This window comes from Takifugu flavidus, chromosome 7, assembly GCF_003711565.1.
Source record: "Takifugu flavidus isolate HTHZ2018 chromosome 7, ASM371156v2, whole genome shotgun sequence".
NCBI lineage: Eukaryota > Metazoa > Chordata > Actinopteri > Tetraodontiformes > Tetraodontidae > Takifugu > Takifugu flavidus.
Window position 1 is genome coordinate 10,164,980 of NC_079526.1, and position 23,258 is coordinate 10,188,237.

Here is a 23,258-nt window from a genome sequence, read left to right on the forward strand (position 1 = left end):
ATATTTAACCCACTGGATCAGTTTGGACAACTAAATAATTCAATTAAAGTCAGAGTAAGGCGAAACACCAACTGGAAATGTAATTTAAGGAGTGTTTTTCTTTTGAGGTGGTTAGCGGAGCGGCTAGAGCCTCGGTTTTACAGTGGCTCTCGGCATGTCCCACGGTGACTGCGTTTTTGACTCTGCATGCATCACACGGGTCACGATGTGAACCGGAGGCAAAGCGGGTTGATATGTGAGGCTTGAGGGAGGTGGGGGGATAAAAAAACATCACCTCGAACAGCAGAAGCGGCAATAAATTCTAAACAATGTCTCCGTCTTCTGACTACAATTCCATATATGGGTATGTTTGTCATTACGTTAATGTACTAAAGGCCTGCTAACATCGCTAATCATCATGAAGTCATCAGCACTCAGATGTCGCCATACTGAAACGTGCGCGTTAGTCGTGTTCAGCTCATTAACTGGGTTGAACAGTAAGACATTTGTGGACGCAGATGAAGATCCTTAAGTCCCGCAATGCTGTAATGTGGAGAAAATCTTCTTAAGGCTGCGTTATCCCCTACGAACCTTTGGTGTAGGCCGATTATTTGCGGCTGGTGTCCAATATGTTTGGTCTCAGCGATCCACTTTCATTTGTCCGAGGCCGCGGCTGCACATTATTCCATTGAACCAAGTGCACTGCGGCTGCCTGCGCGCTCCTCCTGTTAACCTCCTCTAAATGGCTCTGAAATTAGAGGTCTCAGGTGAGGCGTAATGTCATAGCAGATGAGCTGATTATGGCAGGCTTAATTATAACTTAGTTGCCCATAATGTGCGCGCTCCGTGCACTTTCTCGGGGAGAGAAATATTGCGCCTGTCTGAGATCCCAGACAGACTAGATCAAAGGGTGTTCAGATGCTGGATTTCCTCTCGCTGAGGCGGACTCGCGCTGCAGAATTCCCCGCCATCTTTCAGTCGACTTCTCTCGTTAGCGGCTAATTCAACAGATAGCATTGCATCCCGTGAATCCTTAGGCTGCGGACAAAAAACACTTTCTAATGGGGTCCTGTGTGTCTTGTTGCCAGAGTGATTCCATATCCCAGGGTGCATGTGCTAATGGTTCATAGGAGTGAGAGTACTCAGCTTAGGCCGGCAGTGTAAACACGCAGACAAAAGGGAGCCGTTAGTTGTGTGAAACACATGCCTGAGCGTGCAGGTAGGCATTAGGTTTCACCCTACACCGTTGTATCGATGACAGGGAGGAGGCCATTTGCTTTTGTAGAGAAAGAGCGAAAACAAACATTCAAACAGACTCGTAGGGGGCAGACAGGTATGGATGAGGTGGGGAGAAGGGAGACCTGTTTTGAAGAGATGCGGTGGGGTTGAGGTGGGGGGGAGATAAAGTGGTTCTTGGTCGGTCACAACACAGAGAAGTGACCATTTGTCGGCGTTTCTTTATTTGTTTTTCTTGGGCCGGGGGCGGGGGCGGGAAAACAGATCAGTCAAATCCAAGCAGTTGCTCCACGAGTGCTGCAATTTCCCTCCAGTGAGTGGCAAATTCCGCGTAAATAACACCAAAATGTGGCAATTTTTTCTAAAACGGCCCCCGAGAAAATGAGCCCGAGCTGCAGTGTAGCACATTGGTTTCAGTTTTGGAAGACGCGTGTTGCATTCTGAACAAAAGAAGGGAAAAAAAGTCGTGGCTCCCCTCCACTGCGATGTTATTACGATGACCTAGTTATGTAAACACGTTTTAAATGATTACTGGAGCGACTTAAAGGTTTAAATTCTCTACAGCAGCTTGAGAACATCTGAACTGACAGTCCGCTGATAAGGTTAGCATCAGTGGCTAGAGGTCCAGGGAGGGTGGCTAAGGGTGGGCTTTATCTACTCCCTGGTTCCATCCAGCTTCACATGCCTGCCGGTGAAGTTTTGACCACGCTGTTACCATTAAGGGATTTCCCTGCTCAGGATTACTGACCTTCTCGGCTCCTTTTTGTCACATTTGTGCAGCTGGACATTTCCTCCCTGACCCAAGCCTCTGTCGCTCTCCCCTGCAGGTAGATCCAACGATGAGCATCTCTGACGGCGGCCGACTCGGACTTCTTTAACCAGGGCCTCCTCCGTCACGTCGCGAATCTGCCGCATCGAGCCGGGCGCCATGGCGGGCTCCCTACGGATGCTGCACACCCTCTGCTGGTTCCTCATCACGTTAGCCCACGTTCACTCCACCGAAGGTAAGAGTCCAGGCTTGGTTCCCCCCTCCATTCGGCTCTCCTAGCCTAATGTAGTAACACGATCCGGTGCGATGAGATCGTGACTCACGCCAGAGCTGCTCCTCTGAGCGCAGGCGGCGCTCGTAAGTGATGCAGTGGCGAGGACAGTCGGCGCAGGAGGACGCGGGATAATCTTAAGTGGTTTCATTAGTTGGTAAATTGTGATTTGTCTGAGATTTTCTGCTTGAAAGCGCCAGTTGCTCCCAGTGGCATCGGCGCTGGATCCATTTGTAAATTCTCCGCTAAAACGTTCCGTCTCACACAGATTTCACACGGTGCGTTTTAATCATGCCGCATGTTCGCATTCGACGGAATCGCTCTCTGCTGTATCGTAATTAGGAGATCTCATGCGATGTTTCCTTAACATGTCAGGGCTTAACCGCAAGAATTATGACTGACTGGATTTACAATCAATCACAGCTGGTTTCTGATGACTTAGATTTTATTTTGGAAGTTGAAACTCAGTTTTACTGGTTTATTTTTAAGTTGTTGTGCTCTTTCTGAGTTTTTTTTTTTGGGGGGGGGGCAAATATGAAGCCACAAGTATCAACTTTTAGCCACTTTTGGTCTCAACGGACCGACGGAACCCAGGGGGCGCCGCCCGTGACCTCAAACCATCTGCGATGATTTGACTTCTGTAAATGGTATTGCGAGATAAGCGGTTGCAATTCCGAGGTTTAGGTGTTTAAAAGGGGGCAGGAAAGAGAGCCGCGACCCCTGGCTTCTGCCCATGAAACGTGTCTGAGAGGAGGGAGGGGGGTGTTGGGAGAAGTGGATGAGGAAGGGTGAAGCTGTGCATGCTGACAGGCAAATCCACATGATTTAGAGGTGACACTCGAGGAGTCATAAGCGGCGGATCCTTCATACGAGGGGGAGGATGAAGCAAATGCAAAACAAAGCGGCGGCGCCATTTATTGATGACATTATTAACTGACATCTTCCTCCTGCCGGTGCCGATCTGCCCTCACCTCCTTCCCATTTCTCATCTCTCGGTGGAGATCAGCCCAGAAACAGATCATTACAAACAACATCCCCAAGTAAATACGCTTCATTAAACCACGTCTACGCCCTAATATCTTTTTAATGCATTTTTATAATTGAATGCTGTAAATAGTTTAAAGTTAGGGTTTTTTCCCCCCTTTCCCCTCTTTTGTTTTACATTTGAAAGATAAACGTACAGTAGCTGTTTCATGCCTGGGCTCTGTGTAGTTTGGACAAAACTAAATAAAAAGCTTTCATTTATACTTGTCTGGATTTAGAAGGGATTTAAATGACTAGTTGTTCTCTCCGCTATCAAGAATTTGGCTCAAACCCTTTTTTTGGGTGCTGTACAAGAATGTTTTTAATTACTTGATTTGTTGGTGATGTTGTGCACCACCTTCACCCAGTCTGAGACATCAGAACCACAATAAGATCTATAGACAGAGAGGAAGATGAAGCGAAGATATTCCGGTGGCTAATTGTTCTGATGCGCTGTCATTGTTTGGGTCTGCGGTCGAGCCTCGCTGGAACACAGATGCTGCAGTCGATATGGGCATCGATACGTAGAAGATGATATGAATCTGATTATCATGGAGGACTTTGCCTGTGCCACAGACTGATCCCGAGCGGCAGTGGCTCTAACAAAAGTCAATATTTCTTCCAAATTCTGTCCGGAATGTTCATTTAAGCAGCACAAACAAAAACTTTTCTCCATTTTTCAGACAATGTTCAATCTTTCCACGTCCACATGAGTGTTTCCCAGACAGCATATTGATTTTTTCTTTTTTTTTTACTAATTGATGCAGAAGCACTTATTAAGGACTTGACCCTTATTAAGGTCACATGTAGCGATCTGCTGCATCACTGGGCCTGATTTCGTGACTAGAAAACATCATTATCAGATTTCTGGAGTAATCCGCTTAATTAATTGATCATGTAAACAGCATAATTATCGGATTAACACACCTAGATTGGTTCCCAGTACTCCAGTGTCTCTGTGCATGTGTAACTGTTAATCCGATTTATTTCGCTCTTTTACTTCTGTGCACGTATTTGAAAAAAGAAGAAAACATCCTAGATGATAAAAACTCAAGAAGTCACTGAGGAGCCACTTCTGGTTCGTGACCTCATGAGTCTTACATCGCTACCTACTCTGAAAGAAATGAGATAAATGGACTGGAAATTGATTATCACATTTCTGAAGTGCATGTAAACGCATCAGATCAGATTCTTACAATCATCACATTACTCCCAGTTATCGGATTTTCCAATATTGCAATTAGCTTAAATAAATCAGACATTCAAAGACAGGTGTGATAGTTAACCTAGAGGTAAATATTACAGAATAAATAACATTAATTAATATACTGGACAGCTTCAGTGTAGTTTCCCAGCAACCCACGTTGAAACTGACGATAGAATTGATCGTTAGCTTCAAAACTCATCATCTTCATTTTCAGGGAGGCAGAATTTGAATCAAGAGGGAGGAAATTTAAAGCAATGTTGATAATTCTCATTTTACCTGCAATATGCTGAACTTTAAAATCGTGCCGGCTGTTTCATTTTGACAAACACGAATCGAACCAAACAATGCTGAGCCCGCCACGAGGATCGTACATGAAAGGGGTTAAACGGCAGTCTTTGATGAGACTGGACCTCACAACTCCGGTATTTTTATGATTTACAGGCTGAATTTCAGTGGCTGAGCTAAAGCCAAGACGTCCGACAGGCCGCCTGTTCCCCGTGCACACCCTGAAACCACACTTGTTTTTCCCTCAGAGCTTGAAATGTTTGAAGTACTTGAGATTCCTCAAGGGCAATACGGAAGGGCACCTATAAAAGTCCTCTTTTTGTGCGATGTGAAAGGCAAAGAAACAAGACTTACAGCCTTCATCTCATGCTGAAAGGAGAGAATTAGACAATTGAGGTGTTCTGAAATATAATTACTGCAAGTAAAAGCCTGAGGCACGCTGTGAGACCAAACCTGCAAGGACAGGATACGCCTCCTTCCAGCTGCTGTGCCGCCGCCTTTTCAGTTTTTACCCTTTTGTGTGGCTAATAAAGCCTCAGAACTGTTTAAACGATTAAACAATGACAGCTCCTGTTTTATTTTGCGGCACTGGAAACTGTTGAGAATTGATATTTTGCAATATTTCAATGGATCGAAAGAAGAGAGCGAAGTTGCGTCACCACACTCTGTCCCCACCACTCTTGATTTGGCAGTTAAGGTACAGTGGGATATCTCTCCCTCGCCACTCCAAGAGAAGCCTCGGCCAGTTTTTACAGCGTCCAACTAATTTTACGTGGGAGTTTCCTCAAAACCAGTTCAGTGTAAAAGGTCCAGTCGTTGCTTTGTCTCCTGGGTCTTTTGTAAACAACTTCTGTTGGTTCTGCGCTCCTGCCTCCTTCTTGATGTCATCCCGCATGTTTGCTCGCGGTCTGTGGAATCTGGCGTCCCGCGGAGCCAGGCGGGCGCGGGGGCTCGCGTTGGAAGGCCCCGCCGTGCCGTCGTGTCTCTTTCATCGCCATCCCGGCTTGGCCAGTAAGGAGATAAGGAGACAATGGCTTGTGAAAGCAAGCAGCAGCAAGGTGTATCCACGGCCCCCGGGTCTCCTCCCTGCCGAGCACTTCAAATCCTCATTAGGATTTCCAGCAAAGGAAGGAGGGATTTTCTGGATTAGGGCTTTGTCGCTGCTGGCTCCAGGTTGCTGTTTGTCATGCAAGAGTACGGCAGAGCTCTCGACATCCTGTCACCTCCTTTTCTCCCAACCCAAACACAGCCCCTCCTTCACCTGGTTTAAAAGAAAAAAACTAAACATGTCACCAAAACGTATGAACGTTGATTAATTATCTCCCTGTCCTTGCCACTGGTTTTTGCCGCCGTTCCTTCGGCCCATTTGAGGTGTCTATGCACAGGGGCCTGCTGAACTGGCATTCTTCTTAATGGCTGTTTATGCACGAATAACCTTGCGTAGCATCATTAGTTTGTTGTGTGGCTGTCACGGGAAAATCGGCCTCCACAACAATATATCAGACAGCAGCGACGTCTCCTTGTTTCCACTCTGTCTCCTCTACATGTGCTTTTTATCAAACAAGGTCATTTTTCAGTTTGTCACATCTTCTCGGCCTGATCAAAATATGGTCAACAACAGAGAAATGCGTTCTCTTTGACCTCTGCTGATCCCAGTCACCAAAGTTCTGCCCCCAAGATCCAGCCCAGGCTTGACTGCTCTCTTTAATGAGCCCATTTTTACTGTAAACTATCACAACTGTTATTTGCTGTCCGCATTTGTTCCCGCGGATTGAGAACGACGTAACTAAAAACATTTGCGATAACCTGATGAATCTGACGAGGCTTGTAAGGTCGTGTCGGTGTCTTTAATTAAGGCGCGGATCCCACAGACTTCCACACATAACAACAGACCTGACTTCTAACACGGTCCTTAATTGGGTTTCAGACTTGTCTCGGAGAACGACGAACCTACCTTTTACTTTTATTATCCTTTCGGGATAATAGACATTCACACGGGTCCTGCGAGACCATGTCTGGGTGGGATTTTATGCACCCTGGATGAGTCATCTACCCTCATGTCCTTATCTGATACAAGCTCTACCGCCGTGCTTTGTCTCGTTTTGTTCTGGAGTCAGGTAAAAACACAGACTCCTAACAAGAATGCCAAAACAATATACGAAAGACAATGTGACTTCTTCTTCTGCCTCGATCCCTAACACAGACACACAAACACACTTATCTGTCTCCGGTGCAGTGGTCTACAACCGAAGGGCGATTATGCTCGGAACATTTCAAGCTTCTGTTGTTTATGTCTGATCCCCGTGTTGTTGGCATCGTCGTATTTGTCAGAGATGTGTCCGCTTTTGGGGTTTTTTGCACTCTTTACTTGCTTTTAACTCTGCATCAGATGTCAAATGAATTCTAAAGGCCTGGGCGTATAGATCAAAAGGCAAATACAGCGGAGACTGAAAAAGCTTTCTGGTTCTTCAATAATTTTATGTTGCTGCAGTCGGTGGACTAGACGCAGGCCTGGAGCGAGTATTGCTGATGAAGGGCTGTTGGGGAAGGGGGGCAGATGAGGAGAGTGGTTCTGATTATCCAGCATAGATGGTGTTTCAAACAGGAAGCGGCGTGCGCGCCTTGTTCCAGACGTGAATCCGCTCAGCTAGTCAAAGGGCACGAGTAGCTTGGTTTCCCATTTGCTACTGTACAGGGGAATTTTAGGGTGATTAAACCGCGGCGCACAGGTCGCGGGAGGGCAGCGTTGCTTGCAATATCGACTTATTTGCTTGAAATTATCTGGTGTTAACCGTCACGTCTGCTGTCAAGCCTCTTTGCCTGTATTTATAAACCTGGGCGATTTCAGTTCAACTCCCACGGCCTACGAGTTGAGCAACAAGAGCGACTCAGGACTGGATTCTTTCGAGCGTTCTTCAGAGCCGTGGTATTTATGAAAGCATTGACTCGTGCCTCCACGTTAGCACAAACGTAAACAACAACAATCTGCAGGTGTTGGAGAGGTATGTAATCACCTTTCTTTGTGAGGACGCCGCTGAAAGGCGCGTTGAGTGAAGCGCAGCAGAGTGTGGTTGTGGTTTGGATGCCATGTAAGGAAACCTGATTGCAGAACATGTAATGACAGATTCTGTGAAGAAAACGTAATCCAAAGGCTTATGATTTTACAGAAAACGCTCCGTTCTCAAGACCGAGATGCCAGATCCTCCCGCGTGCCCTTAGTGGAATCCTCTTTGTCCTCTTCCTTTCAGTCCTGATTTAGAGCAGCTATAAATCCTGGAGAGGCACCCATAAAAGAAGGGTGGTGAAACTACGCCCATAAATATAAAGGATTTAGAACCAGAGCCTTCTGAAGGCACTGTGAGTACTCATTTGTGGAGCTTGTTAAGTCGGTACAAAGTTTGGATTAACCAACATCCCGTTCCACCAAAGACAGGTTTATAAAACTGCTCTGAATTAGTGATTGAGTTATTTGGCCCAATTAGCCCCTTTTCCGCCTACAATTCCAAGAACTTTATATACAGTAATTAAATAAATAAATTCCGAGTGCCTTTCATTTAGCTCCACCAGCTTGTTGGCTATTGTTCCACGATTCGACTCGGTCATTTCGAGTAGCTGACTCAAAGTCCAGCTGACTCATTTCCTCCACAAACGCGCTCAAAAGAGTCTGGACCTCATCCGTCCACCTCTCTGATTTTGCTCCATTTGACTTCACAATCAAAACACTAACAAAGCAAAACTTGATGAAATGAAATTAAGTGTGTTCCACCAGTCACATTCCAGAGTGAAATTCCAGGGAATCGGAAAAGTCCTACCTTCCTACTCAGCGCTCTTTTCAGGGAGAGTTTGGGTTTGAGGGAAAGATTTGTCCCCGGATCATTTCAGCTGAACCACACTAAGGTTTTTCCAAATCCCAGGTAAATGATGAAAGTTCCTGCAGTTGACAAGGGGCTGTTGCAGCAGTGTTCATTTAAAAATTCCGACTTACTCAAATGCAACACGCTGCAGATAAACCAAAAAAGTCGCACTCAAGAAGGACCAGCGGGAAAAGTACACACACACACACACACACACACACACACACACGCGCGTACACAAAAACAAAAAATATAGTCATCCATTTGGGGATGACTGTAATTTAGTCTTAATCTTCCAACATTTACTGAAGAAGAACAATAAATATGTTCCTGAACTATTTCACCATTTTAAAGACAACTGTTGAAATTGCTGCCATCGTCTTTTTCCATTGTAGTAATCAGATGAGTAAACACAACCCTGAGTGATGCTGGTGAACAGACAAAAGCCTGACAGGCCTGTTTATGGCGTGCACAAAAGCAGCACGGCGTCACCCAACAGCCCTCCTAACCCAGCCTGCATCAAGCGGGCAGTCTTGCCTGAATAAGAGCTGCGAAGAATTCAGCTGGAGCGGCGCTCGCCGTCAGGGCATGACTAGATGGTCGGTCGGGGAATTTAAATGCCAGGTGGGGGTCAGCCGAAGCAGTGCCTGAATAATGTGGCACAAATGCATACACATGAGAGCCGAGTCTCGGGGAGAGGAGTCGCTGCGGCCTGCTCCAGGAAATGCACTCTGGGAATGCAAACCAAGCAGATGGACTCCTCTCATTTGTGTGGACTGCCACTGGTGACCCACTGGGAAATGTTTCCTTATTGCTAAGAGGAGCATCAATTGCTTCATTGGAGCAGAGAAGCAAGTCCGGACTACTCAATATATCTGATTCCAGTTTTATTTCCTTCCTTCCTGTCTATCATTTGTAAAGAACGCGACAGAAATTGCACCGGGAAGTGCAGCAAAACATGGATCTACTGCAGCATGGAGAGGCTTTGACTGCAACATGAACACACTAGGACCAGTGAGTGGTGTCTGAAATATTGCCGGGGCAGAAATAAAGGACTTCAATCGGTTCTCAGTCAAAGCGCAATTAATCAAAGTGAGCGTGTTGTGCTGATAAACACTTTCCATCACCTCAATGAGCAAAATCTGATGATGTAAAATTTGTCTGTGAATAAAGCAAAACATGTAGGACAAAATGAACTGTCTCATGGTCACCAGAAACATTTCATCTACACAAGATGTCCTTGGGTTTTTGTGACCTAAAAATACACTCCCCCAATTTCACTCTCTCTCTCTCACACACACACACACACACACACACACACACACACACACACACACACACACACACACACACACACACAAACATTGAGCATGTGGCCCCAGGGCTAACCGATATTAGACAGCGGGATGACATTGGGCGCTTGTGCAGCGGGCCGACATGTGCAGATGATGTGAAGTCAATAATGCATCATGAAAAAGGGGATTTATGACCTTGATGAGCCCCATAGAGCTTAATTAGGCCTTAAGGTTGATTTACATACAAGGGTGGGAGGAATTTGTTGAGAGTGTGCGTGTCCCTGCGTTGATGTAAGGATCCCCTCACGTGCCTGCAACTTGATATTGGTTGAAAATATCTCTCAAACGTCGCTGCCGTCCACACACGATGAAATGCTCTGCTGCTGCTGGTGCAGCCATGACAGTTCCTGTGCAGATGTGTGTCTCCAAGTGCCAGCAGAGGATGAGCAGTTTAAAAAGGAGGCAAATGTCTGTAAAGAAAGCCAGTGTAACAGCCAAGTAAAGGGAAGGAGGAATCTGCAAGTCCTTTTTTTATCATGCACTCCATTCAGGCAGAAATCACAGGATCTTCTTCAGAGTCATGTACCTATATCAAAGATGCTCCTGATAGCCCCCCCCCCCCCCCCCCCCCCGCTGTTGCTATGGAAGTAGCAGAGATGTAAATGAACTCGAGTGAATTGGATGGTGGGGAATACAAATGAGGTCGGCATGCTCGTCTCCCTGCTGCTCTTTGCCTCTTCTTCCCCAGCAGCTCTCTCTTCCTGCCTCTGCACACGGAGGTTTGAAAACCCGGCATTAGCCGGCATTCATCATATTTTAACTGTGCATAATATGGCATTGGACTCTTTTTTAAAAATGCCTTCAGATGTTCTTCACTTCAGATCTCTTTGGCGAGGCATTTTTCTGCAAGCCCGATGTTGTATAATAAAAACTCCATCCTTTTTCCATTCTTCCAATGCTCGGAATGCTGCTGGATGGATGGATTAATATTGGAAATGCTGCCTTCCTCTACAGAGTTTCTCGACTTTGTTCTGTGGCGTCTTTGACCTACATATGAGCTATGATGCTGAATCATTATCAGATTGCGATTCAATCGCGGCGCTCCACCCGCCTGAAACGCTGCCGTTTGCTGATGTATACCATATTTTCTTTCATCTTCTCCCCTACACGGACGCGACTTTTTAAGAATACACCATGTTGTCGAGGAAATCTCTGGATTACCGAATCAGCACTGTGGGGAGAGACGTGACTTTAAGGTTCTCCTTAACACATTTCATTAGCTTGTGCCTCCAAGAAGAAAGGTTATGAGGGGCGGGGAGGCGAAACCTGACAAATTCAAGCTGTGTCTCCTGCGGCTCAGCGCTAATGCTATAGACCATACCTTTTCTTTCACCCCAAATCCCCCCAGCAAGCGACCTTGTCGGCTCAGGAGTGCAGAATAATGGTAGGCCGGGCGGAGATGCTAGCTCATTTACAAGCAGCTGTTCAGCTCTCACCGGAACGACGGGGAAAATCAAAGGGCCGCGCTAACGGCAGTAGACAAGCATCAGGAGCGTCCTCGTCACACTCCCCATTGGTTCTCGACAGAGAAATTATCTGGTTTCACATCAAAATAATCTGAAGACCTCTTTTGTTGGCTGGCCACAATGATGGCGGCGTGAGTGGCTGAATGGGTCTTTTGATCAGTCGCCGCTTTGCCCCCAGACTAACTGTGGAAGCATGTGTAACTCTGGCTACAAAGCGTCATTTTAATACCTAAAACCATTTCCGAGCGAGGTAGTCTTGATGGAAACAGAATAGTTCCTCTGCTACAATCGGTGCTTCGGAAAAAAAAAAAAGATGCGTTTATTTTAATTGAAAGAGAGTCCTTTGTTGGTGTCATTTAACGCACCCTCAGATCAGAGGCTGCATTTCATAGCTGTTCTTTTTACATTCTCCACGGTGGTCATAGGCATTCCGCCCCCCTCGGGGTCTGACCGTGTTAATGTCTGATTTATAAACTGCAGGATAGAAGGTCCCAACATGGCTGATGAAGATCCTAATGACTCCTCATTTCTGTGAAATTGGAAGACATTTTGTTCATTACCTATGCTTCAGTGGCACTCATATCCTTCCAGATGGTCACTTTCCAATTGATTGGGCTCATCTGTGGAGAAAAAAAATGAATTAAAACATTACAGCACCGGTGAGACGGCGCATAATGGGTTTTCTTTACGTAAGGGAGTTTTCTCACACGTCTCCGGCAGCTTCGGCTCGGGCCCGGATGTAATCGCGAAGGTTACATGGTAGTAAATGCCAGCCAGGGAAGCTTTAAATAGAAGTTTCTCATCGGTGCAATAAAGTGTTATAACCCATGGAAATGGAGGTCTTGTTCACCTATAAAAATCAATTACGAGCGTCCGAATGCTACACTTGTGTAAGGAGCATGTGTCAGAAGGTTGAGTGATCGCGTGCTTTTATTTCACCTTCCTGCTTGAACGTGAGGACTGTAAAACATCCATTATTTTCAATTCTTCCAATAAATGTGGCTCCTGTGGTGGCGACAACTCGGTGCCCTGCTGTTATATAAAGACGCGGCTACGTTCTCCATTTGGTGGGTGAACGGGAGAAAAAAATAAATAAACGAAGCCAGCAGGGCCACGATGGGGATCTGACCAGCAATGTTCTCCACTGTCACGTTGCCATGGTCACAGGATTCTTCTCCCCACATAATATTGTCCTCCTTGATGCCTTCCTGGTGTTTAATTAGGACATAGAAGGCTAAGCTCCTCCTCCTGGACATGGAATGGACGCGTTTCTCTCGGTGAAGTCGCCGTGATGCCTTCAAGTACACCATCAACGCAGAGTTACGGTTATCAAATGCGCCTCGTGTTTCGTGCTTCTGGCTTTGTGAATCCAACCAGAAGGAAAAAAAAAATCGCCTCTGCGATTCGCCGGCCTGTTTTTGCATCGACGCCTCTGTGATGTCATTTGTCATTTTGCCGTCCGCTCAGTCGTAAAGAGAGCACTTGAAACTCAATATAGCAACAAGTGTTTTTAGCCTCTCCAGTAAACTGTTGAGCTCGTACCAGACATGGCCTGACAAGTGTCCTATGGAGCCAATATTTCACCGCCGAGTGCATATTGATATTCGTGTTCACCGTCACCATATGTCAAGTCAAGAACCCGCGTATTAGGAATCGCCCGAATAATTATGCTAATGTCTTTGCGAGGAACGCAATGATTACTTTTCTGGCTCATTTGAATAATGAAATTATTTAGCTAAGTGAGACAGTAAGCGTTTGATTTCTTTTATTTCGTGTTGTATTCGGTAATCATTCTTCTGTAATTGAAATGCATTGTTGTGCCGGCGTGTGAATGATGGTGTTTTGTCTTCATGCAAAAAGAGAGAAATGGGATTTATTTGAAGTGCGCGTGCAAACGCAGAATTTTACATTAAAGGAAGGGGACTCTGAATGCATCAAACAGGGGAAGATTGCTGTATGTCACCCCGGCAGCGTAAATTACATTTTTAGCTTGTTTATTGCTCCGTGACATGAATAATGTAGCTGGATATTCATCGCAAAAAGGGACAGAACTAAAAAAAAAAGCAAGTTGAACTGAGAAAGTAATTCAGCCTCAGGCCCAATCAACATTTCTGAGACCATGTGTGACCCAGCGATTGGTATGTACAAAAAAAACACAAAAACGCACCTGCAGGATTTTAAAGAGCTTTAAATCTGAGAATGCGTCGCTGTCGTCAGCGGATCTGGAAACGATCCCGGTGCCGTCCTGTTTTCGTACTCGCGCCAAAGAAACTGGCTAAATCGTAAAAGCAGCGGCGGAGCTGTGAAGGCTCTGCGGAGTGATTTAAGTGCTCCGAGCGTCGGCGGAGGTTTCAGCTATCCAGGATCAAACGTGTCCAAAAGGAAACTGCTCCCCCGCGGCCACGAGGGAGCGCACAGGAACGTGTTGCACCCAACCGTACGTGACTGCCGGCCGATCGATTCGTGGGAATCCTCCTTGACCTCTGGTGAGACTCAGACGCTTCACAAAAAACGCGTCAGTGGATCTCTTGATGGAGGAGATGTGAGGGAAGTCGTGGTTTAATGCCAAAGACTGTACATTATCAGATAGGAATTCAGGCCTGGCTGTCAAGTTCATTTCCATGTTTTAACCCCCCCCCCCACACACACACACACACCTCCCCGGTTGCCAGTTGGACCCATTCTCCTGAGCCATCTGATAAATTGTTCATCACTATAAGCGTTTCTTTGGACGCGAGCAGCAAAAATGAAATGTGAGTAAGTCGCTCTGCCTAAAAAGACAGCTTGTGTAAGTAACACTGGCCAGCTGCTCTCCTCCGTGCACATACATCCTTTGTTTACCCAGGCACACAGTCGCCCCATCGCTGCTGAGACGGAAGATCAGGCAACGCAACCTGACATTTATCTTTCTTTGTAAAAAAATAAATAAATAAATAAAAAAAAGTCCGGCCGTATTTCCCGACAAGCAAGGCGAGAACAGAATGTTAATCCTCCCCCTGCCACTGTAGCACAGCATTTTAATCAAAGATAATTGTCCGGGTACCTAATTGATGATGCATCCAACTCGGTGAAATGAAATCAGCCTTTCTAGTCCAATTTAGAGTAGCTGGAGTCGATGTCTTTAAGTAAACAGTTGCAACTATCACTTTAGAAATACACTCAACCATCCATTTGAATGGATGGTCCCAGTCACCAGTGCCCAACTCTTTAATTATTTATTATTTTATCATACGCTGCACTAAAACTTATCCTGGAAACTTATGGCAGAGTTAGCCATGAGGCCCATCCATAAAACCTCAAACTGTGCTTTTCTTTTCTTCTGGAAGAAAATTAATGTAATATTTTTAAGACAATTGTTTTTGCTCCACCTGTGAAAAATTGGTCAAAACCCAATAAAGTGACAGACAAGCTAACGGTAACTGTCGAGTAGGTAGCTTGACCAGCCATCCATTTAGTCTGCTGTTACCTTTGCAGGTTCTGTATTTTGATCTTTTTGGTTCAGCTCCTCTAATGACATTTTTTCACGAGCCCCGCTGCGTCGCTCTTCGAGGATGTCACGCTACTTTACCAGCTAGATGTAGCGATCCACCTCCACATTCCAGTTCAGAGCTGGGTGTATTATTCCAAAATAATCCATGCTGTGCTGAGCTGAACTGTGTCACTTAGTGGAAACACAGCGTGCTGCTCGATATCAAACTGGTCTGAAACTGTTTAAACTGGGCCACCCGGATCAACCCTGCAGAAATGCTCATGCAGTTATTGTTTGGCATCGATAGCGATTTAGCTAATGCCCTCTATATACATTGTATGTGTGAACTGTATGCTTCTAGATTAAATCTTTTTTTTTTCAATTTTTTCTATTCTCATTCACGTCACACAAAGCCACAATATTGATTTCTACTACAGCACAGCACCCATCTCCCACACAAAACACACAGAAAAAAAAACAACATTTAAATTGTCTGATACTGGAGCGCTGTGCACTGCAGTGGATTAAATTACCCTAATGCTGTACAGATGCTTGTCGTAGTTTTTTGTTCTGGTTGAAAAGCCAGTTTTGTGAAACCACAAGTCCCCGCTGAAAGAGTAAGTGATGACAGCATATTAGAGTTAAACAACTGTGGCGTTCTGAGAAGAAAAAAAAAACAGAATTTGAATGGAATAATTGTGTTTTACTCTCACTCTCATCAGCTGTTGAGCTTGGCTTTTTGAGCCGTGCTGACGGGTGCACACACAGGCCTGCACGCACACACGTGCTCACACACACACACACACACACACACTTTCAGGGGCGCTCCAGACGTTTTAGCTGACAAACTACACTTTAATGACGATTATTGATTTTCCTCCGCACCAGTTAGGCACAGGGATGACATACTAGCGCCATTAGCTCAGAGTTTGCGGTTGAGATGTGAAATATTCCCTCGGTGTTGTCTGTCAGGCCAGTTGCACCATTCATGGGTTGCAATTCACACCCCGACTCCCCTGCTGAAGCCCTGCTACGTGTCAGCGTAAAGAGCTGGACTTTTTTGTGGTTCGTTCTTCTGCTATCATGTTTGTTTTTCATCCTCTTCATCAACACCTCCACACATCTGACTGACTCGCTCCCTATCTCTGCCCTTCCCCACCCCCTAGGGTTCAGCAGAGCCGCCCTGCCTTTCGGATTAGTGCGACGAGAGCTGTCCTGTGAGGGTTACCCCATCGACCTGCGGTGTCCAGGAAGTGATGTCATAATGATTGAGAGTGCCAACTACGGCCGAACAGATGACAAAATCTGCGATGCCGACCCTTTCCAGATGGAGAACATCAACTGTTATCTCCCAGATGCCTACAAGATCATGTCACAGAGGTAAAAAGATATTAACTTCTAACCCTGAGATTAAATACTAATATCAAATGTCAAGAGAAACTATTTCATTTTGTCCGGTTTCCAAAAAAAAAAAAAAATTCTAGCTGATGTTGTAGACATAAAATGGCATAATAGTTTTCCATCAGCATCAATTACCAAGCGCAAATTAGCATAAACAGCTAAACCCAAACAAAACGTGATTAAAGACAATAAAATAAACGCAGATTTCCGGATCCAAATGAAATCAGGTGCTATTTAGAGCAGCCGCCCAAAAAATTGCCGCTCACATCTCGTTCATCAGAGAAAAATCAACCGTGTTACGGCAACACCCACACACACGGGTGGGACGGGGTCCCTCTGCTAACACCTTATGCACAAGAGCATAAATATGTGACCAGCTGTCATGTCAGGACTGAGCGGCCATGATGAGAGAGAGGGAGAGAGAGGGAGAGAGAGGGAGAGAAGGACTGAAAGGTGCCGATCGCTGCCATGTTTGCCACATGCTCTGGAAACTAAAGAAATAAAAGAAATAAAGGATCAACTAAAACAGAGGAGCCTGACTGGATGAAGCCAGATAGCCGATGCACAACCATCGGCCCCGCGTGTTCTGCCGCCCTCAGATGAGTCAGGAAAATTATGATCAAAAATAAATAAATAAAAGAGAAACAGTCGGCTGAATCGCAAAGACGGGAGCAGCAGGAACCACCTGACAACAGCCCCCGTGACGGTGGCGATGCCCCCCAGGATGCAGATTCCTCCCTCATATGCACATCATGAAAGCACCAGAGGGCCCCACCCAGACGCCACCAGACCTGGTTACATGGGGACAGAGAAGTGTGTGTTCCTAGAGAAATGTGTGTGTGAGATGTTCGTACAATGTCTGTCTGTCTGTCTGTCTGTCTGTCTGTCTGTCTGTCTGTCTGTCTGTCTGTCCGTCCGTCCGTCCGTCCGTCCGTCCGTCCGTCCGTCCGTCCGTCCGTCCGTCCTGACCAGATGACAAACACCACAGTTTGCACAAGGGACTAATTAGTGATTAGTTCTATATAGTTTTATTTTTTTGTTCATTATTTGAAGAGAATACAGGAAGCAAAGAAAGTGGTGATCAAATGTTGCTGTTTCCTGTCAGGGGGAATCATCATGAAAAAAGAATGGTTTTGTTAGAAGCTGAGAAAGCCCTCGACTGAAATCTGACTTTTACCAGCATAGTGAGGACATTTGTACCAGTCCTCACATTTTTAAAGACTCAGTTCCGAGATCAGCTCAGCTGTGGTGATGTCACCATCAAAAACACTTTAAATGCCCTTTAAGTTCTTTAAACGCCCAACTGGACCTTTACGATCTTTATGTTTGACCTGAAGTCATTAAGTCCTCAACATCCTGGTGTGGTGATCAGGTAATAATCATGTGACTCTTAACATGAAGGCAGGAGCTCATTTTAAAACTTTTTTTTTTGATGGCAAATGTAACTTTAAACACATTTAACAGGATCACATCTTTTATTTGTTTTACATAATATAAGTTAGATATTATATTATATATTTTCATGGTCTAACCACCATGATTAACCTTAAAGATGATGGGTCTGGGTCCTTAAAGGCCAGGACTAGGGTTAGGGTTAGGTTTAGGGGTTAGGGGCTGGGTTAGGGGTTAGGGGCTGGGTTAGGGTAAGGGGTTAGGGGCTGGGTCAGGGTTAAGGTTAGGGGCTGGGTTAGGGGTTAGGGTAAGGGGTTAAGGTTAGGGGCTGGGTTATACATGTTGTTATAGAGTCCTTGGAGAGACACATAAATATATGCGGCCTCTTTCCTTTTTAATCTTCCGAATGGATGTGGTCCTGAAGTGTGAAGAATTTGATGGAGGCTTCGGTTGGATCCTGTTGGCACCGGGAGATGTTTTTATATCCGGCTGGCATTATTATATTCATGAGCACAATGATTTTATGAAAATAGCCGTAGGACTGTTGTGGCTCAATTAGAACATTCAGCTGCAAGCAATTAGTCGACTCAAGTGGGTGATAATCTGCAGAGGAATTCTTCATGTGGACACCTCCCCGGCAGATGTGGAACTGCGTGGCGGTACCGTTTGGGAAAATTAATTCATTGATAATAATATTCAGCGAGGTGCCAGTTCTTTTCGCCGTTTTCGTTTTAATTATTGTGTTTTTCATCAGGGCTGATTACAATGATAATGCCTGCGGCCACCAGGAGGAGATCCAGCGGGTGAAGTTGTGACTTGGTCGGATCGGATTGTTGTAGCGGCCGTCTGGCGGGTATCGATCGGAACCCGAGCCCTCGCTGCGGCAGTGAGCAGTAGTGAAAATGACAGCGACGTATTGCGAGTTATCGTCTGCGTAGAAGCGAACGTGCGCAGGCAGGCCGCGTGCATGAGTGGCTCACGTTTTATTGAATTCCCGTTGACTAATGAGCTTCATGGTGAGTATTCGATAACAAGGTCATTGATCGCTGTAAGGGAACATGGCGGAGGTCGCCATGTGCCCGCGGATCACGGCTTTTCCGAGGAGAATATCATTGACTGAATAATCACAGCAGATTGCTCCATAATAGGGGCAGTGAAATGAAATACGTCCTGACAGCCATAGGATGCTTTAAAAAAAACTCCTCTCGGTTGCCGTTTTGCTTGACTACACACTAGCTGTTTGCTAGTAAACCACGCAAACACAGATTTTTATCCAGTTGGTTTCTAAATATATGTATATATATATGTTTTTTAGCAGGCCAAGCTAAAATATTGACAGCTAACTTGTTCTGTCTTATGGGTTCTATAATATCTGAATGTAATCGTCTGTGGTTTTCGAGTCCTCTTCAATAAACGCGAGGCAGCCGTGGAGACAAAATGATGCTGCTTTCACTATTTATATCGGTGACAGGACTGCTTGCGAGGCTCTCCGAGGAGCGCCATTGTTGCCGCCTGACAGCACACTGCCTTGTTCCCTCTCTCTCTGTATACACAGTGTTAGTGTTTATTTAAAGCACAACAGATTAAGATTTCATAAAGATCCTGATTCAGCTCGGGCGTTTCGGAGGGGTGTGCACAAGTTCATGAGGCGTGAAACTGCTCTCTACTCAACGCTATATCGGTGATGATGTGATAGAGTAAATGCGCGGCAAAAAGATAATTAGGAGGCTGGAATGATCATTAGCCAAATGACTAGTCATAGAAACAAATAACTCTCAAGGAATTAAATTCAATAAATTAAAAGCAAATTCGCACATCAAAGGAGAACGCGCGTTGGTCGGCGGATAAAACACATTACCGCTACCGCTTATTTGTTCTCGTAGTCGAACAAATCTATATTGGACCGGATCTGACAGCTAACAGTGGATGGCCAATAGCTACGCTAATGGGAATTAGTCTGTTCAATTAAATAAAAACCCAAAGATTTCAAAGAGAACCTGGAGTTCAAGGTTGACTTACAGTAACATAAAGAAGAGACCGCTGCAGCGCTAGCGCATAAAGCACGCTATATGAATGCTAACAAAACAAGAACATTTCTATTAAAATGTTCCTGAGGTGTGAAAAGACAGTTGCATATGGCGTGAAAAAGAAACACACATTATTCAGAGATGTATGCGAGGCTGCTCGACGCAGAATGGAGGATTCCATCAGGCTACTTCTTCATTCGCCTGGATTAGCCAAACCCAAACTCCCTCTTTGTAAACCTGTGTCTCTCTCAACATTTGCGTCAGTTACTCATGGTGTTATTTGGTCGTTTACCCAAACTTCTCAAGCTCTCCTGGTGATGAGGACACGACCTTTTCCAGCCTCAGTCCGACCCTTTGATAAAATTCTTAAGCTACTCCTGAGTAGCAATTGGCACCATGCAGGCTTAATGCGTTAGCGCTGCATTCGGCCTTCCGGTAAAGGTCACCTTTGGAGCGGTATAATGTCACAACAGTATTTCCACCGTCCGGAGCAGCTCGGCATTCTTCTGCTGCTCTCAAAATCAATAAGTGAGCTGGACGGATGTGAGTCAGACGGCCCTCCCGCAGACCCCCGAGAACCCGGGATGCTTTTGTCGAGCCTCGCCGGCAGCTCCAGTAAATATAGCATAAGCGCAGACATATGACAGTAATTACGAGTTTTATCCGGCTGTTGGTCCAGTTGAAAGCAGGATGTTAAACGTCTAACGACCTATTTCCTGAAACATTAATAGGCCAGCCTCTTAAAAATGCTAATATTAGATGATTATACACGCAGTTTGCCGGCATGTGTTTCCCCCCTTACGACAGATTGTTTCTTTTGCTGCCATTTTGCGGCCCTGAAAATGATTTAATCTTTCATTTTTGGGCCTGTCTGCCATCACCAGGCGCGCCTCTTGAGAGAGAGGTCTGCTTTGATAATTGTGCCATGAACCTCATCAGCATTTCAGATGAAATGAAGCTAGACGGGTCACTTTGAGTTTAAGAGACACTAATTTGATTGAAATTCAAACTGGGAGCGCCAGGAAGTAGATTGCGCCGTCTCGGTAACGCGCCCCTCTCACTCATGTCACTTTCCCCCTCCAGCCGCATAGCAATTGTTCCGGCTGCTGATGCTCTTATTTTGTTTTATTGCGGATTCCCAGCGGCTCCATTCATGGCCGCGATCGAGTGTTGATAGATGGGAAATCAAGCAGTGGGAGCTAAACAATTTAGCATTTAGCAATTAATAAGCACCCCTGCGACTGTTATAGTTAGTAGACGCCATTGTGCGTCTCCATACTGGCACAATCCATCCTGACATCCTGATTTAAAAGGAAAAAAAACATTGCTGCAGCGATATGAGGAGTCAGTTGAGCTTTTTTTTTGTTTCTATGCTAAATACAGTTTAATCATGCATTTATGCAGCGAGGGAAAATAAATTGTGAAGGCTAATCTGCGCTGCAGCATTGATTGAAATGAAACAGTATCTGTTCATAAAGATGGATTAGCGAACAACGATCCTGGTTTCTTTTATCATTTTAGAAAAGCTTTACTTCAAAATCGTGCTTTTTCTCATGGAAATGGAGTTTTTCAACCGTCAATTTATCATTAATTCAGCATAAAATCTCTGCGTCCAATTATTCCTCTGGCGTGATTCATGATGGCAGCAGAAAAGGTTAAGGTGATACTTGGTATCGGGAGCGCTATCAGCTACACCTTGTTGGTGTCTTAAGGCGGCGCTCCGTGCTGTCAGCAGGGAGCGGCCATTTCTGAGAGAGATTTGCATCAAATCCAAGCAGCATTTTCTGGAACACACTAATTATGGCGATGCCTGTTTCTCCCCCGAAAGGTCAGAGATGTGATGGGATCACACTCGATTGATTAGCCAGCTGGGAGGGAAAATTAATGTAATCAAATAGGAGAGAAAGTTTGGGTACAAGAAAAGAAAATGACTTTTTTTTTACACCTTCAAAGTGTCATGTTGATGTTGAAAACTAATGATTAGAAAACTCAAAAAGTCTTTTTTTTTTTTTTTTTTTACTTCAGGCTCTCGCTCCAATTTGCCAAATATCAGGACTCGCTCAGGTGGGTCCGGAGCGATTGCTAACGCTAACGTTGTGATGGAATTTCACACGCTGCGACAAAAATTCCCGCGTCAGGATTTAGTGGGCTGAAATTGCTGGTCTGGGTGTGAAGCAGCAGGACATTATATGGCGAAATGTAGCTCAACGGCCATCAGGAGTCGAGCAGTGGAGCCACAAATGGTGAAAAGTAAGAAACAAAGGTGATTCATTATTCTAAGAAAATGATTTTAAATTCCATCGTGGTCAACGCTCTAATGAGTGCAACTTTTGCCTCAAAGTTCCTCGTCTCCAACGCCTTTAACAGATGGCTAATTACTCCGTTGTATCATGCAATAAAATAAATTAGCTCCCCTTCCGCCCAGTAAAATCCTATGGTATTTATAGAAATTGAATGTTTCACTCAGGAGGAAAGAGAAAAAAGAAATGCTGCGGCTTAATATTCATATTGTACATGATTAATTACTATATAGCCCCAGACTATCAAAAGATAGTCAGAGATATCATATTTCACATGTATTTAATTAGCGTGCACATTGAGACCTGTGCCCTGGAAGGCCCAAACGCTCAACTTTTTTACAGGAGAAATTTCAATTACGCGCTCTCGCTGAAGATGACAGTGAGGCCGACGCACGGAAGAAGTCATTAGGGCCGCCTCGATTGGTCTCAGGAGATGAGAAAGAATCTTAGTCCAACAATCACACAGAGATGTATCTGTATCTGTATCTGTATCTGTATCTGTATCTGTATCTGTATCTGTATCTGTATCTCTCTCTCTCTCTCTCTCTCTATATATATATTATATATATATATATATATATAAACATATATATATGTGTATATGTGTGTGTGTATATATCTATATATAATATATATAGATATATATACATATACTGTATATATATATATCAACATCGACAGTTGTTTTATTCACTCCTTGCCGCCTTTTTGTTGTGTTTCCCTTGTTTACATCCTCTTCTTTAATGTCTTTGTCTGGCAGATCGTCTCATTAGCGCCGTGAGTTTTACTTTTGATATCCCTCCGATTCACACGGCGAACATAAAGCCAAGTTTCATCTCGCCGTCTGGGAATATGTGAGATGAAGCACTGTGGTTTATGTCGCCTAGACACACTATTCTCTATGCATGGACAATGGGGGCAGAATTATCAAAGTATAATGTGGAGACGGGGTGGCGGGATGGTGATGGCGGCTCAATCATCGGCAGGAGCCCAAGAAATCCTCTTGTATTTTCCTGGGAAAATGCGTTTTTCATCACGTCTTTACGGCACAGGCTCTGTCCGGGGAGCAGGACGAGGCGGTAGCGTTGAAGAACTGCCTCTGAGCTCCAGAGAGAAAAGTTTAATTAAATCCCGGCCGTTATTGTGATTTCGCCTTTTATTGAAATTACGGAGGCCATTTTTGAAGTGGTTGAATATTTTGTGAGTGTAGCAGAAACGTACAAT

The 23,258-nt window shown here is 45.0% G+C and overlaps 1 protein-coding gene across 30 annotated transcripts in view; it reads left to right on the forward strand.

Annotated features, from left to right (window-relative positions):
* Window positions 1-23,258, forward strand: part of adgrl2a (adhesion G protein-coupled receptor L2a) — a 76,986-nt gene that overhangs the window by 15,479 nt on the left and 38,249 nt on the right. For all 30 annotated transcript variants that reach the window (XM_057037902.1, XM_057037905.1, XM_057037906.1 and 27 more), the window contains exons 2-3: window positions 2,043-2,219; window positions 16,081-16,294. In XM_057037902.1, the coding sequence (XP_056893882.1) occupies window positions 2,144-2,219; window positions 16,081-16,294 (290 nt within the window). In that variant the 5' untranslated portion in view covers window positions 2,043-2,143. The remainder of the gene's footprint in view (window positions 1-2,042; window positions 2,220-16,080; window positions 16,295-23,258) is intronic.